This window comes from Odocoileus virginianus, chromosome 34 (genome assembly GCF_023699985.2).
Source record: "Odocoileus virginianus isolate 20LAN1187 ecotype Illinois chromosome 34, Ovbor_1.2, whole genome shotgun sequence".
NCBI lineage: Eukaryota > Metazoa > Chordata > Mammalia > Artiodactyla > Cervidae > Odocoileus > Odocoileus virginianus.
The window spans coordinates 5,669,144-5,682,628 of record NC_069707.1 but is presented as its reverse complement, the minus strand read 5'-3'; the positions used below and the strand labels follow the sequence as shown (position 1 = coordinate 5,682,628).

General features: G+C 40.1%; 1 protein-coding gene across 1 annotated transcript in view; it reads right to left on the bottom strand.

Annotated features, from left to right (window-relative positions):
• PRKN (parkin RBR E3 ubiquitin protein ligase) overlaps window positions 1-13,485 on the bottom strand; it is a 1,209,190-nt gene that overhangs the window by 1,118,484 nt on the left and 77,221 nt on the right. Inside the window, exon 2 of the mRNA XM_070461506.1 lies at window positions 11,342-11,473. Within this exon, the coding sequence (XP_070317607.1) occupies window positions 11,342-11,351 (10 nt within the window). The 5' untranslated portion in view covers window positions 11,352-11,473. The remainder of the gene's footprint in view (window positions 1-11,341; window positions 11,474-13,485) is intronic.

Below are 13,485 nucleotides of genomic sequence, written 5' to 3'. Positions count from 1 at the left end.
ATCAAATCTGCAAATAAACACACATGCACACACACATACACACTCCAACTGGGGCCAAACATCCCTTGTAACTCAATAATTCCAACATCCAGAAGAGGCTTCTAATTAGAACCCCTGAGCAAAGTGGACGGAAGTGAGTCAGAGTTAGGACACACAGGTTTCCCGTTAGCACGGGACCAACTCTTAAGCTTTCACCTCTACTTAGCCTTAATATGAGTCCCAGAGAAGTTAATTCAATTCATACAGAGTCTCTAGCTTGAAATTAGGAAGAAATGAAAGACTATAATTTCATATTTGACTTCTGTATTCTCTCCTTCCCTAGACACTGCCTATTATTTATAAAATTAAATAGTGAAAGAGTACCTTAACTAAAAATGTTAGCAAATCCTTGTAAATTTGGGTCATTTGTTAGGTTAATGACAAACATGTTTTTCTTTAGTTTCCTTAAAAGCCACTAACTTATGTCACTTGTTCTTAAGTTTACTTCATCAGTATTAATTTCCATGTATTAATTTCTAATTTGTGCAGTATTTTTTCTGCACAAAACTGGATTTTCAAGCCAATGGACGACAAGACTAAAGCTGCTTGAAGAAAGCATCTCTAACTCAACTCCGAGTGCTACCACATAATCAGTGCAGATGATGTTTTCAGATTCCTTCATAGGCGCTTTCATAGTTTCATTCATGATCAGCTTAAAAAAAAAAAAGAAAAATTCTGAATTGCTGAATTGTGAAGTTCTTCTCAACTTGTAATTTGTTTTAGTAGACACTGTATTTCCCTCTGTAAAGAACTCCACACTATCTATTTTCCTTTATGCCTAACAATAAAAGTAAAACAACAATATCCCAAAATGGTTGTTACTACTGTTCAACTCTTTGAGGCACAGAATGAATGATAAGCTTTCAAACAACTCTTTCATGATTCAGTATATAATAAGTATAGACAGGTGACACAGTGGTAGACAATCCACCTGCCAATGCAGGAGACAGGAGATGTAAGAGACTCAGTTTCAGTCTCTGGGTGGAGACGATCTCCTGGAGCAGCAAATGGCAATCCACTCCGGTCATCTTGACTGCGAAATCCCATGGACAGAGAAGCCTGGCAGACAATAATCCATGGGGTCACAGAGAATTGGACACAACTGAGAGGCTGAGAACACACAAGAACTGACAGGCTAGACCAAAAAACAAAACAAAACTGTTTTAGACCAACTGAAGAAAATTTTTATATTAAGGGAACAGGAAAGACGATAGGCTGTCTACATCTATAGACGCTCCACCGCGCACACATCTCTCGCCACACCTCTGTGGTTCTGCCGCTAACTAGGTCAAGTTTGCCCATCTGCCTCTAGGTCATCTTGCTTCACACCACTATAAACATTCTCAAGGAAACAAAGACCTGTTTCGAATTAAGTATCTAAAACAGTGTATTTTATATTTTCCATAAGCTCATGCTTATCCCAACCTGTTTATTCCTTAGAATGCTCTACTTGGGGAAATACACCACCATTCCCCACTTGCTCAGGTCTAGTAAAGTACAGTTTTTGAAAAGGTAAAACATTGACTTACATATAAATGTCAAATAAACATGTGCCAAAAATTTTATATACTCAGTAATTAATGAGGAAAACAGAAAGATGTTAAAATGGGAATTTGAAGAGCAAGGTGCTTACAATCAATTTTAAAAAGTAGTGTTATGATTACTCTGATACAAAATGAGTTAATGTTCAAAGGGGCAATAAATGATACATTTTTAAATCATCTTTTCCACCAGGCAGAAAGTACCTGCATCTCTACCATATCATAATCTATATATTGAGCTCTTCCCCTACAGTTATGAAATAGGTCAGAAAACGGAAAATCAAAGGACAAAGCCTACACTGAACTGAAGAAACACCCAGTAGCACCTGCCCATTTCTATTCTTCAGAAGATTTTTCCGATATTCTTACCCCTTGATCATAAATAATCCCCACAGGTTGTTCTTTAAACAGAAAGTGTAGGCTCATTAGGTTTAACCTAATTATTCAGAGATGCAATGGAGCAAGGGTCCTAATTAAAAATACAAGTCTTCTTGAGTTTGCTGTACAAATTTAGGGCCTTACAGTACTGAGTAACTATGAAGGATTGAGAATTAACTTCTCTCTACACTTCTTGTTTAGTATCTCTTCTAGGATTAGATTCTTAAATCCTCAATTATGTTTTTATTGTGAACCTAGAAGATCAAGTCCAAGAGACTTTCCCCACCAGATTTCACCTTTGTCTATGCATCTGGGTGTATTCTTCCCTTCTTGGATTCCAAAATTTTCTCAGCTCTCTGATTTGGCAGGGGACCATACAAGTTATGAGGCTGGCACCATATAAGCCAGTTCCTACGCCAAGGTTCTTGGGAGGACTCTGTAGGCATTAATCCACATTAGTCTTGCATACAGGCTTCCAAGGGAGTACCTCTAACAGTGAGTGATTCATACCTGATTCAATGACAATCACTCTCAAAAGTTATATTAGTTGCACAATTGATTTTTCCAACTATATTCTGGTAAAAAGAGGGCAAGATTCTTACGAATCTATTCACCAATAATTAGATTGCCAAGTAAATTAACAAATATCAGTAAAATTGTCATTTCTGAATCCTAAGGGACAACTGAAAATCAGATACCATTAAAATACTTCATTTCAGTTTAGCACTCTAACATCTATTAAACTGAGACTTTGAGACATCTCAAGAAAGAGTAACTATGAAGGATAGTTATGAGGATAGGTCATAACTATGAGGATAGGTCATCCTCACAGAACCATGAAGAATACACCATTCAGACAGTACCAACAATATCCAAATAAATTTCTCTCATCAGTTCATTCAGCCCTTGGTGATTAAATCCACCAGATATCGCTCCATCTGCTGCTGGACTGAAGAAAGACCCGGAAGCCCTGCCTCTGGCCCTGGTCTAGTCTGGGCACTTCTAGCAGTGCCCACTTGGAAGCCCGCACGCAAACCTGTCCACTGAAGTGAAGTGGCTCACAGTGCTGTAGACTTCTTCCCACAGACTCTGAGACTCTCCCTCGCTGAAAGTACCAATTCAGAGCCATCAGGCAAACACTAGAGAGAACAACTCTGCTTGATAATGAGACTCATTACTGTTGTTAACTTAGTATAGTAACCAGTAATATCACAATGAACAAGAGTAAAATTAACACTTGGGATAGAACACTAAACTATTCCATAATCTTTTCCTCTGCAAGTTAAAAACATACTAGGACACTGACAAATATCCAGGGCCTTTTCAAAATGTGTACTATCTATAAGATATGTATATAAGTAAATAATATTTTGCATCTACAATCTTAACGTATTGAAGGTTGACCATCTTTTCATATGTGACAACTTAACCTATGCAGCCCTTATGACAGGTTGCGCTAATTAAGGAACACAGAACCTCCAAACAAACCTCATATTTTCTTCCTATCTTTCTACTTATAAAATGAAAGAATAATACTTGTGATTGTCCAGAGGTCCTCTGGAAAAATGCAAAGACAGCTTTCAGCATAAAAGATATCCTGAAAAAAAATTTTTTTTTCTAAATTTCACACCAAATCTAAGGAAGGCAAAATCAAGAACCGACAAAAAAGATTTTCTTAGTTAATTAAGATAGAAGCATGGTAGCATAAGAAACTTATTTATTTATCAAAATTTAAAAAAAAGAAGGAGTATATGGAAACTTTGGTTCTTCACAAGTGAGGAATCACTGGTCATCAATCTTTGCTGTTGTTTGCATGTGTTTATTTTGTCTTTGTAAACAATCAAGGACATGATGAGGTCAACACAAAGCTGAGAAAATTATTCTTGAGATACAAAATCCCTGACACACGGCCAAATTATTCAGCAGGTAAAGAAGAACCTTTTACCATTCTTGGTTAATCTAAGACCAATTTATCATTTTAAAAGAGTGAGTTAATTTATAGCTTTGTATTTGTGCAATGCTTGGTGGTAAAGTTTTTATGAGATTCTTCCATTTCCTTATTCTCTCTTGTGAATAATCCTATCAAAACTGAGCAAATCTTACTAAAAATTTAATACATTCCATTATTTCTTATCAGATTCAGACACAAGGCAAGGCAGGTAAAATTCCGTTCCCTCAATCAGTCTCCAACTGGCATATCACTCCTTCATCAACCTTCCTATGCTGGAGTTAACTAGTCCTTTAGGGAAACACTGGTCTCATTTTCCTCTTGATAAGCCAAAGAACTCATACAGTTGTGTTCCTATGTCATTATTGCTTCTACTGATAATAATTATTAGTTATGACTTTTAACAAATTTAATAACTTCTATTTCATAGAGAAGGATGGTAGGTAGTAAGACCAGTCTGTCATACACAGTATTTTACCAGGTCAGCAAAGCTCACAGACACATATCACACAATTTTCTGTAGCCACATTCCTCTCTTTTATACCTTCCAAAAGTGGCAAAAATGATCACATTTATTTTTATTCATAAATTAAAAGTCAAAAATTTCTTTTAAAATTTAAATGTCTTTAGCATTAATTGTTTTAGTATCCTATCTTACCAACTGAATATAACCAATTGAATATCCAACTGATACACCCAACAGAATGCAGAGTGTCAGGGAATAGCAAGGAGAGATAAGAAGGCCTTCTTCAATGAACAATGCAAAGAAATAGAGGAAAACAGCAGAATGGGAAAGACCAGAGATCTCTTCAAGACAATTGGAATTATCAAAGGAACATTTCATGCAAGAAAAGGCATAGAGGGCAGAAATGGTATGGACCTAACAGAGGCAGGAGAGATAAAGAGGTGGCAAGAATACACTGAAGAACTATACAAAAAAGGTCTTAATGACTCAGATCATTACAATGGTATGGTCACTGACCTAGTGCCAGACATCCTGGAGTGTGAAGTCAAGAGGGCCTTAGGAAGCATTAGTATGAACAAAGCTAGTGGAGGTGATGGAATTCCAGCTGAGTTATTTCAAATCCCAAAAGATGATGCTGTTAAAACGCCGCACTCAATTTGTCAGCAAATTTGGAAAATTCAGCAGTGGCCACAGGACTGGAAAAGGTCAGTTTTCATTCCAATCCCAAAAAAGAGCAATGCCAAAGATGTTTAAACTACCTCACAACTGAACTCATTTCACATGCTTGCAAGGTTATGCTCAATCCTTCAAGCTAGACTTCAGTCGTACATGAACCAAAAATTTTCAGATGTACAAGCTGGATTTAGTAAAAGCAGAGGAACCAAAGATCAAACTGCTAACATTCTTCGGATCATATTACAATATACATATCGTCATGATGGAAGTGCTTTCTTGTTTACTCTTTTATTGCCCACTATTCCACTGAATACTGACAGTTATTCTAATATCAGGAAGGTCCATGGTCCTTTTTATCTCCCTAATTGTTATGATTCTTACTACAACTCACATGAATTATCAAGGAAGGGAGGGAAGGATGAGAGGGAAGGGGAGGATGAAGAGAGGGAAGGAAAGAAGGAACAAAAAAAGAAATAAAAGACAAGTCGTTATTATCTCATTCATGGAAAAGGCTGGAGGAGCAAGCACCTAACTGGAAATCCAAAAGATGAAATCTCCAATGCTATAATTGACTTCAAACTTAACTGTTTTTTGTTGGTTTTTTTTTTTTTGCCTTTTGGCTGCACGGTGCAGCATGCAGCACCTTAGTTCCCTGACCAGGGAACAAACCCACAGCCGCTGCGTTGCAAGCACAGATTCTTAACCACTGGACCAACGGGGAACTCCCTATAATTGATTTTTGTGCATCTCCAAATAGTCGGCTCAGTTATGCATCTGAGCACCCTACCTGCCTTACAGAAGACAGCTGAGAACAACAGTAAAAGAGATCTATTACAGCTCTTCTTTTTTAGTGTTCTCTTTTACAGAATAAAAAAGAGACAAGAGTCAGGTGTTCTTTGATTATTTCTTTGATACCTAGGATTTTTTTTGATGTCATAGTTGTTGTCTTTTGGAAACTAAATTGTGATTGATTTTTTTTTAAAGCATTTATAATAAAGGAGTAAGTAACCAGTCAGATATAATTAAGAGATTACATCAATCTCACTCCTAAGTGTCTCATCAAAAGATTCTCACACACATACACAAAGGAACCGGTCTTGTTATTTCCAGAGTAATTGTTCATAAACTTTCTAAAGCAGATCCCAGTTTTCCTAGGCAAAATGAAGATACCAAATATGTGAAATAAATAAGTTATTTTTTGTTTAAAATAGCACTTATTATCCTAAAAAGTAAAGAGCTACAAGAAAAAAACAAAACAAAACAAGAATGGTTCACGTTTCTATGGTCAAGCACAGAAAGTACACAAGTAAAACAAAACTGATCAGGAAACTGAAGTAGTTTAGAAAGTTATAAAGGAAAAAGTCAAACTAATCCCCCGGCCCCTCTGGGCAGCGTCTTCAAGGGTTAACACCATTAGCAATTTCTTGTATTCCGTCTAGAATAATTTTTATACATTCATCCAAATCTATTTATCTCAAAGGTAGTATTTTGCTAATTAAACTTATTAAAATAAACCAAGGAGAAAATAGAGGCCGTTTTTTGAGCAAGAGCTTATTATGGAGTCAAATGTCAGAGAGGACAATTGTGGACTCAAGAAATTCTAACATTCATTTCAGTCAGGTGGCTTAATTGGTGATTTAATATTACAAGCCTGTATTCAAGCACATGAGCAGCCACACTATCAATATAAACTGGTTTTAGCAGCCTGCCTTAAAAAATCTCAGATACAGAAATCTTAGTGAGATGTAATAAGTTTGGTTTCAAAGTTGAATTACTAATAATATACAGAAGTTGGTTTAATTCTTTACTTGTGAATATAATTCAAACAAACAAAAATGCTCAGACCTTTGAGCAAGCATTAAGCTAACATTTTACATTCACTTTTTGTTGTACAGCTCACTAAGGTGCGCCGGAGGTCAGCAGGCCTTCTTGCTGCTCACCTAGGAAATAGAAACCTTGCTTCTATGCTCAGTGTAATCGCAATCTCACAGTTTTCAGTACCTTTGATTACTTGTCTTGCCTATGTCCCTTCTCATCTCTTTCATCACTCCTCTGAGGCAGCAAACAGAATGGAGAAATGCTTTCAGTCCCTGTGATGTAACACCACGTTTGAGTCCCCAATTCTGGGGACTAGAGTCAGCCCACTGCTACCCTTGCAACTCGGCTGGTAAAGAATCCACCTGCAATGCGGGAAGATCCCCTGGAGAAGGGAAAGGCTACCCACTCCAGTACTCTGGCCTGGAGAATTCCATGCACTGTGCAGTCCACGGGGTCGCAAAGAGTCAGACACAACTGAGCAACTTTCAGTTTCTGCTACTGTAGCGCAAAATAATTGTCTATGAAGCGAAATGTGTTGATCACTAGAAAGAGTCCCAAATATTCCCCTATACACCCCTCCTCAACTATTTTCAGAAAGGTCACAACATTTCTATCCTAAAATTAAGAACTCTTTGAGCCTATAAGTAAGAAGGAGACTAGACATAGAAAATGACAGCGCTGTGTAACTCAAGACTAGAACATCAAACATCACATGTGCCTACTTGGCAAGATCAAGACAGCTTTCTCCTAAAAGCTTCAAAATGCTCTGCCTTAAGAACATACTTTAAACCACATTTGCATAACATATATCTCTGCCCTGAGATTTTACATTATGCTACATGAGATTCCAACAGTCAGTCTCCCTGTATTTACAAGAATTCTTTCTGTATGTAACTCTTCTGAGGAAATTAAAGTCTTGGTTATCTTTTACTCTAAAAAATCATATTAATACTGTGTGAGGAAGCTGCTTTTTACCAATAAGCACTTATCTCTTGGCTTGGCTCACAATGTAGATGTGAGTATGTACAAACATACTGTAGCTGGTTTTATCTGTTGACTTGGCTAGGCGGTGGTGATCATTTGTTTGATCAAACATTCATCTAGATGCAGCTGTGAAGATTGCTTTGTAAGTTGTGATTAACATCTACAATCAGCTAACTTTAAGTAAAGGAAACTATCCTCCACAATGTAGAAGGACCTCCTACAGTCAGTTAAAGAGCAAAAAACCTGAGATTTCCTGGGAAAGGAATTCTGCCTTAATTCTGTCCCAAAAATTCCTGTCTGAGTTTCCAGCCTGCTGGCCTGCCCTAAAAATGTCAGACTTGCCAGGCCTCGTAGGCATGTAAGCCAATTCTTTAAAATAAATCTTATTACAAATCTCTTATTATATCTATCTAATCTTGGTTCTGTTTCTCTGGAACCCCAACTGATACACATATCAAATCTCTGACAACAGAATATTCAACACATATTTATTGAGGGCATTTATGTGTCAGATATTGTTCTAGGTGGGATTCTCAGGTGGTTCAGTGGTAAAGAATTCGCCTGCCAAAGTGGGAGACCTGGGTTTGATCTCTGGGTCGGGGAAGATCCCCTGGAGAAGGAAATGCCAACTTACTCCAGTATTCTTGCCTGGGAAATCCCATGGACAGAGGAGCCTGGTGGGCTACAGCCTATGGTGTCACAAGAGTTGGACGTGACTCAGCGACTAAAGAACAACAACTCTTCTAGGTGAAGGTGATATAATAATAGAACTGACAAAAGTCTCTATGTCCACAGAGCTCATACTTTAATTGTACTGAGATGAGAAGTTAAATTTTTAGGTAAAGTGACCATGTGATTTATCATACAATCCTGGACACTTTAAGGGTGAAATGGGGCACAAGTAATAATTATGCCAGGACAGCATGCCTAAACCATAAATATTCTGGACAAATCAGCCTGATACAGATCTCCTTAACCTTTGGTAAACTTAGGGCCCATCTTCCCCAAAGGCCAATGTATATGGTTAATACAGAGAGCCAAAGAAGTATATAATTAATCAAGGTTGAGGCGTAGACCTACAAGGATCTCAGATTCACAATGCCGTGGGTTCATATTCCAGTTATGCCTAGATCAATTACATATTACACAAAGCATTCAACTTTTATGAGTCTTAATCATGCCATTTAGAAATCTATATATTAATGAGAACTAATGAGAATCTGCAAATCATATATGAAAGGAGCTGTGACATGACATACATTCAATAAAGAATATATAAAAATAGATCGGCAGTCTTCCCCGGTGGTCCAGTGGTTAACAGTGCGCCTTGCAATGCGAGGGAAACCAGCTCGACCCCCAGTCTGGGAGGGTCCCACCTGCCGCGGAGCAACTAAGCCCGGGGGCCACAGCAACTTAGCCTGAGCTCTGGAGCCACCAAGACACAACTACTGAAGCCCGCACACCCGAGGGCCCGTGCCCCGCAAAGGAGCCACCGCAGTGAGAAGCCCGCACGCCCGAGAGCCCGCGCCCCGCAAAGGAGCCACCGCAGTGAGAAGCCCGCACGCCCGAGAGCCCGCGCCCCGCAAAGGAGCCACCGCAGTGAGAAGCCCGCACGCCCGAGAGCCCGCGCCCCGCAAAGGAGCCACCGCAGTGAGAAGCCCGCAGGCCCTAGAGCCCGCGCCCCGCAAAGGAGCCACCGCAGTGAGAAGCCCGCAGGCCCTAGAGCCCGCGCCCCGCAAAGGAGCCACCGCAGTGAGAAGCCCGCAGGCCCTAGAGCCCGCGCCCCGCAAAGGAGCCACCGCAGTGAGAAGCCCGCAGGCCCTAGAGCCCGCGCCCCGCAAAGGAGCCACCGCAGTGAGAAGCCCGCACGCCCGAGAGGGCAAAGGAGCCACCGCAGTGAGAAGCCCGCACGCCCGAGAGGGCAAAGGAGCCACCGCAGTGAGAAGCCCGCACGCCCGAGAGGGCAAAGGAGCCACCGCAGTGAGAAGCCCGCACGCCCGAGAGGGCAAAGGAGCCACCGCAGTGAGAAGCCCGCACGCCTGAGAGCCCGCGCCCCGCAAAGGAGCCACCGCAGTGAGAAGCCCGCACACTGCAATGAAGAGCAGCCGCCGCCCTCCGCAACTAGAGAAAGTCTGAAGGCCGCAACACAGACTCCAGGGCAGCCAAAAATAAATAAATAAATAAATTTTTTTTTTTTTAAATAGATCACCAAAATAAGCAAGGGTGGGCATAGTTTTGCTTATAAGTCTTTCTATTCTCCTTGACCAACAGGCCCTGGCATGAGATAATTTTATTAAATGCAACAGTAATAATGAAATTACAGCCTGCTATATATAACACTTGTGAGCATGGGTGTGCACGGCTGATGAAATCTGCCATTTATCATTTTTAATATTGCTAGAAGTTACTCTGGATTCACGTTTCAAATGTCTATTTTCATGAAACCGAATTCTACACCAACATACACAGAAATGGAGGCTGAATCGAGAGGAGACCTGTCAGTTGTCCAGCCTGGCTCGAAAGGCTGCCAGGAAACAACGGTGAGGACGTTTTCTCTGAAGGGTCGCCACCAAAGCCGAAACAGCTGTAAACACGTCATAGCATTTTTGAAGCTGGTTTGATAACTCTTTGCTGTTGCTGTTTAGTCACTAAGAGTCTTGTCTGACTCTTTGCGACCCCATGGACTGTAGTCTTCCAGGCTCCTCCGTCCATGGGAATTTCCCAGGCAAGAATACTGGAGTGGGTTGTCATTCCCTTCTCCAGGGGATCTTCCTGACCCAGAGGTCGAACCTGCATCTCTTAAATTGGCAGGTGGTTTCTTTACCCCTGAGCCAGTGGGGAAGCCCTTGATAAATCTTTATCCCCGGTTAAAACCTCAGATTGTATACTGGGACCATGCCCGCTAGCTATCTGCAAAAAAAATAAATACCTCTGAGTACGACCTCAAAAGTAAGAAAAACCCTCCTTTCTCTCCTGTTTTTTTTTTTTCCCCTATTGGCTTATTGCAGGGCCCCATGGTCTTACTCCATTCCCTTGGGGTCCTCCCAATACAGGCGTGAGCCAAGGGGATCTACTATGAAAATGATATACTAACTCTGAGAAAGGATGGGTGAGGCTGCCGACCTGTAAGGACAGCCCGGGTGTGGCAATCCTTTGAGAATGCAAACTCCTAAATGATGCCAAGCTGTGTACAGTCCCTTCCATTATGGCAGAGATAGTAGCTGGGGTGGAGGGGAGCAGGAGATCTAAGGAGAGGGAAGATCTGAGTCCCAGTGCCTTTTCCCCCGCAGGCAGGAATGTCCAGGGCCTCCTCGTCCCACACACACAATTAACTGTTATTACTGGCATCACCGACTCGGGGGACCTGAGTTTGAGCAGACTCCGAGAGATGATGCATGAGAGGCAACCCTGGCGTGCTGCAGTCCCCTGGGTCGCAAAGGGTCAGACACCACTGAGAGACTGAACAACAACAACAAAGAAGGGTTGATTTACCTTTCATCATTGTTAGTGAGTCCAAGCTGTCTCTGAGACGAGTTGTTCAGGCAATCGGTGAGACTGTATTCAGACTCAAGAGGACGGCAGCGGAAAGTCTCAAACACTTTGTTGAGGTCAGGATGTCAGGTTCTAGAGTAAAACAGAGAAGGGGAGGAGTTGAGGGAGTAAATTAAAAAGCCACAATCTTGCAAATCTCTCCTGGAAAGGCCAACCTCCAGGAGGGGAGAGGATCTGATAATCTCTTCTTTCTTGCAGCCATTCACAGGTGGGTGGTGGTGGTGAAGTCAGCTCAGTCCTGTCTGACTCTTTTTGATCCCATGGACTGTAGCCTACCAGGAGCCACAATCCAGGGGATTTTCCAGGCAAGCATACAGAGTGGGTTGCCATTTCTTTCTCCAGGTGGGTAGGGTCAGATTATTTTCCTGTGAGCTGAACAAAGGCAGAGGGGCAGGGTTCCCCGAGGCAGGTCATTATGTATGATTACAATAACAAAAGCAAAGACAAGCAAAGGTTAAAATCAAAGAAATAGATTCCACAAGGAGTTAGAATTGGCCCTTTCCTGCAAATCAGGACAATAAGAGATCATTCTGCAAAATGTTCTAATTGTTATTTACCCTTCAAAATTTCCTTCACACCTGATTAATTAAGGAGAAAACCAATTTTCAATGTTTCCTTAATAAACAGAAACTTACATTCTTTCCATACTAAAAGAATGTTCTAGTCTTTTAATAAACCCAAATACGATTTTCTAACCAATTCTGTATGTGTAATTATTACAAAATAAATTTAACTAATTAAAATGCTATTGATCTTTTATTGAAATAAATTTAAAAGATGCTTTTTTAAAATTCCACAGAAAATGTTTCAAAAATAATAAAAAGATACAGAATTTATTATTATATAAATGATTTTGGCATTCTTACCTAAAGCGAAGTTGTTAGGCCTTAAATAGTGGATCTCATTTTTACTGAATGAACACTATCTGACATCCATTTGGCTAAAAAAGCACAATCAAAGTTGGATTAATTTACAGATATTTAAAGATTTCCTTAGTAGATTGTGCTTAATGGTTGTAATGTGATGGTGGTTTAGTCACTAAGTTGTATCAGACTCTTGCCACCCCAGGGACTGAAGCTCACCAGACTCCTCTGTCCATCGGATTTCCCAGGCAAGAATACTGGAGTGGGTTAGCTATTCCTTTCTCCAGGGGATCTTCCCAACCCAGGGATCAAACCTGAGTCTCCTGCATTGCATTCCAACATTTAAAAAGGAAACTGTAGGGACTTTTTTGCCTCCTGAAACTTTACTGAAGCTTATATATTTAATCAAACATAATCATATCTTCTTTATTTTTGAGTATTTACAAAGAGAAAGAATACACAAGTTAATACTAATTAGCAAATAAAGAAACTGAAGTTGAGTCCCATTCTTGGTGACCCCATGGACTGTAGCCCACCAGGCTCCCCTGTCCAAGGAATTTTTCAGGAAAGAGTACTGGAGTGGGTTGCCATTTCCTTCTCCAGGGGATCTTCCTAACCCAGGGATTGAACCTGGGTCTCCCAAATTGCAGACAGATGCTTTACCATCTGAGCCACCAAGGAAGCCCCAATTAGCAAGTAAAGCAAAGCATATTGTCCCTTAGCTTTTATGAATGTTCACATGGAATTTACTCCTAAAGAAAGTTTAGTAAGTTACAGCATTTAGAAAAATTATTTTGATTATTTTAATTAATTATTTTAATTTTATGGTTACAAAAGAAAAAATATATATATATATATATAAAGGAATTACAACAAGTCCCTTTGGAATTCAAACAAAAAGGATAGATTCAATTACTTGGGAGGTCTTTGGTGCTTTGAGATAGATACACAGAAAATGAGAGGCAGACTTGGGTCATCTTTAAACTGTAATCCTATATGGCATTTCCTCCTCAGAGCTTCACCTACAATCCATTTACACTGAATATGAGCTGCAAACCAATAATTACGAACACATATATACTCATAAATGAGAGCTAACTATACTGACCAAGATGTAAATGACTTTTAATTATCCACTAACAGTAATTTAGAATATTAGTGGCATGTCACAGTGTACCCCTCAAGGTCCATATACATCAAGAATTCACATTATAGATAAAA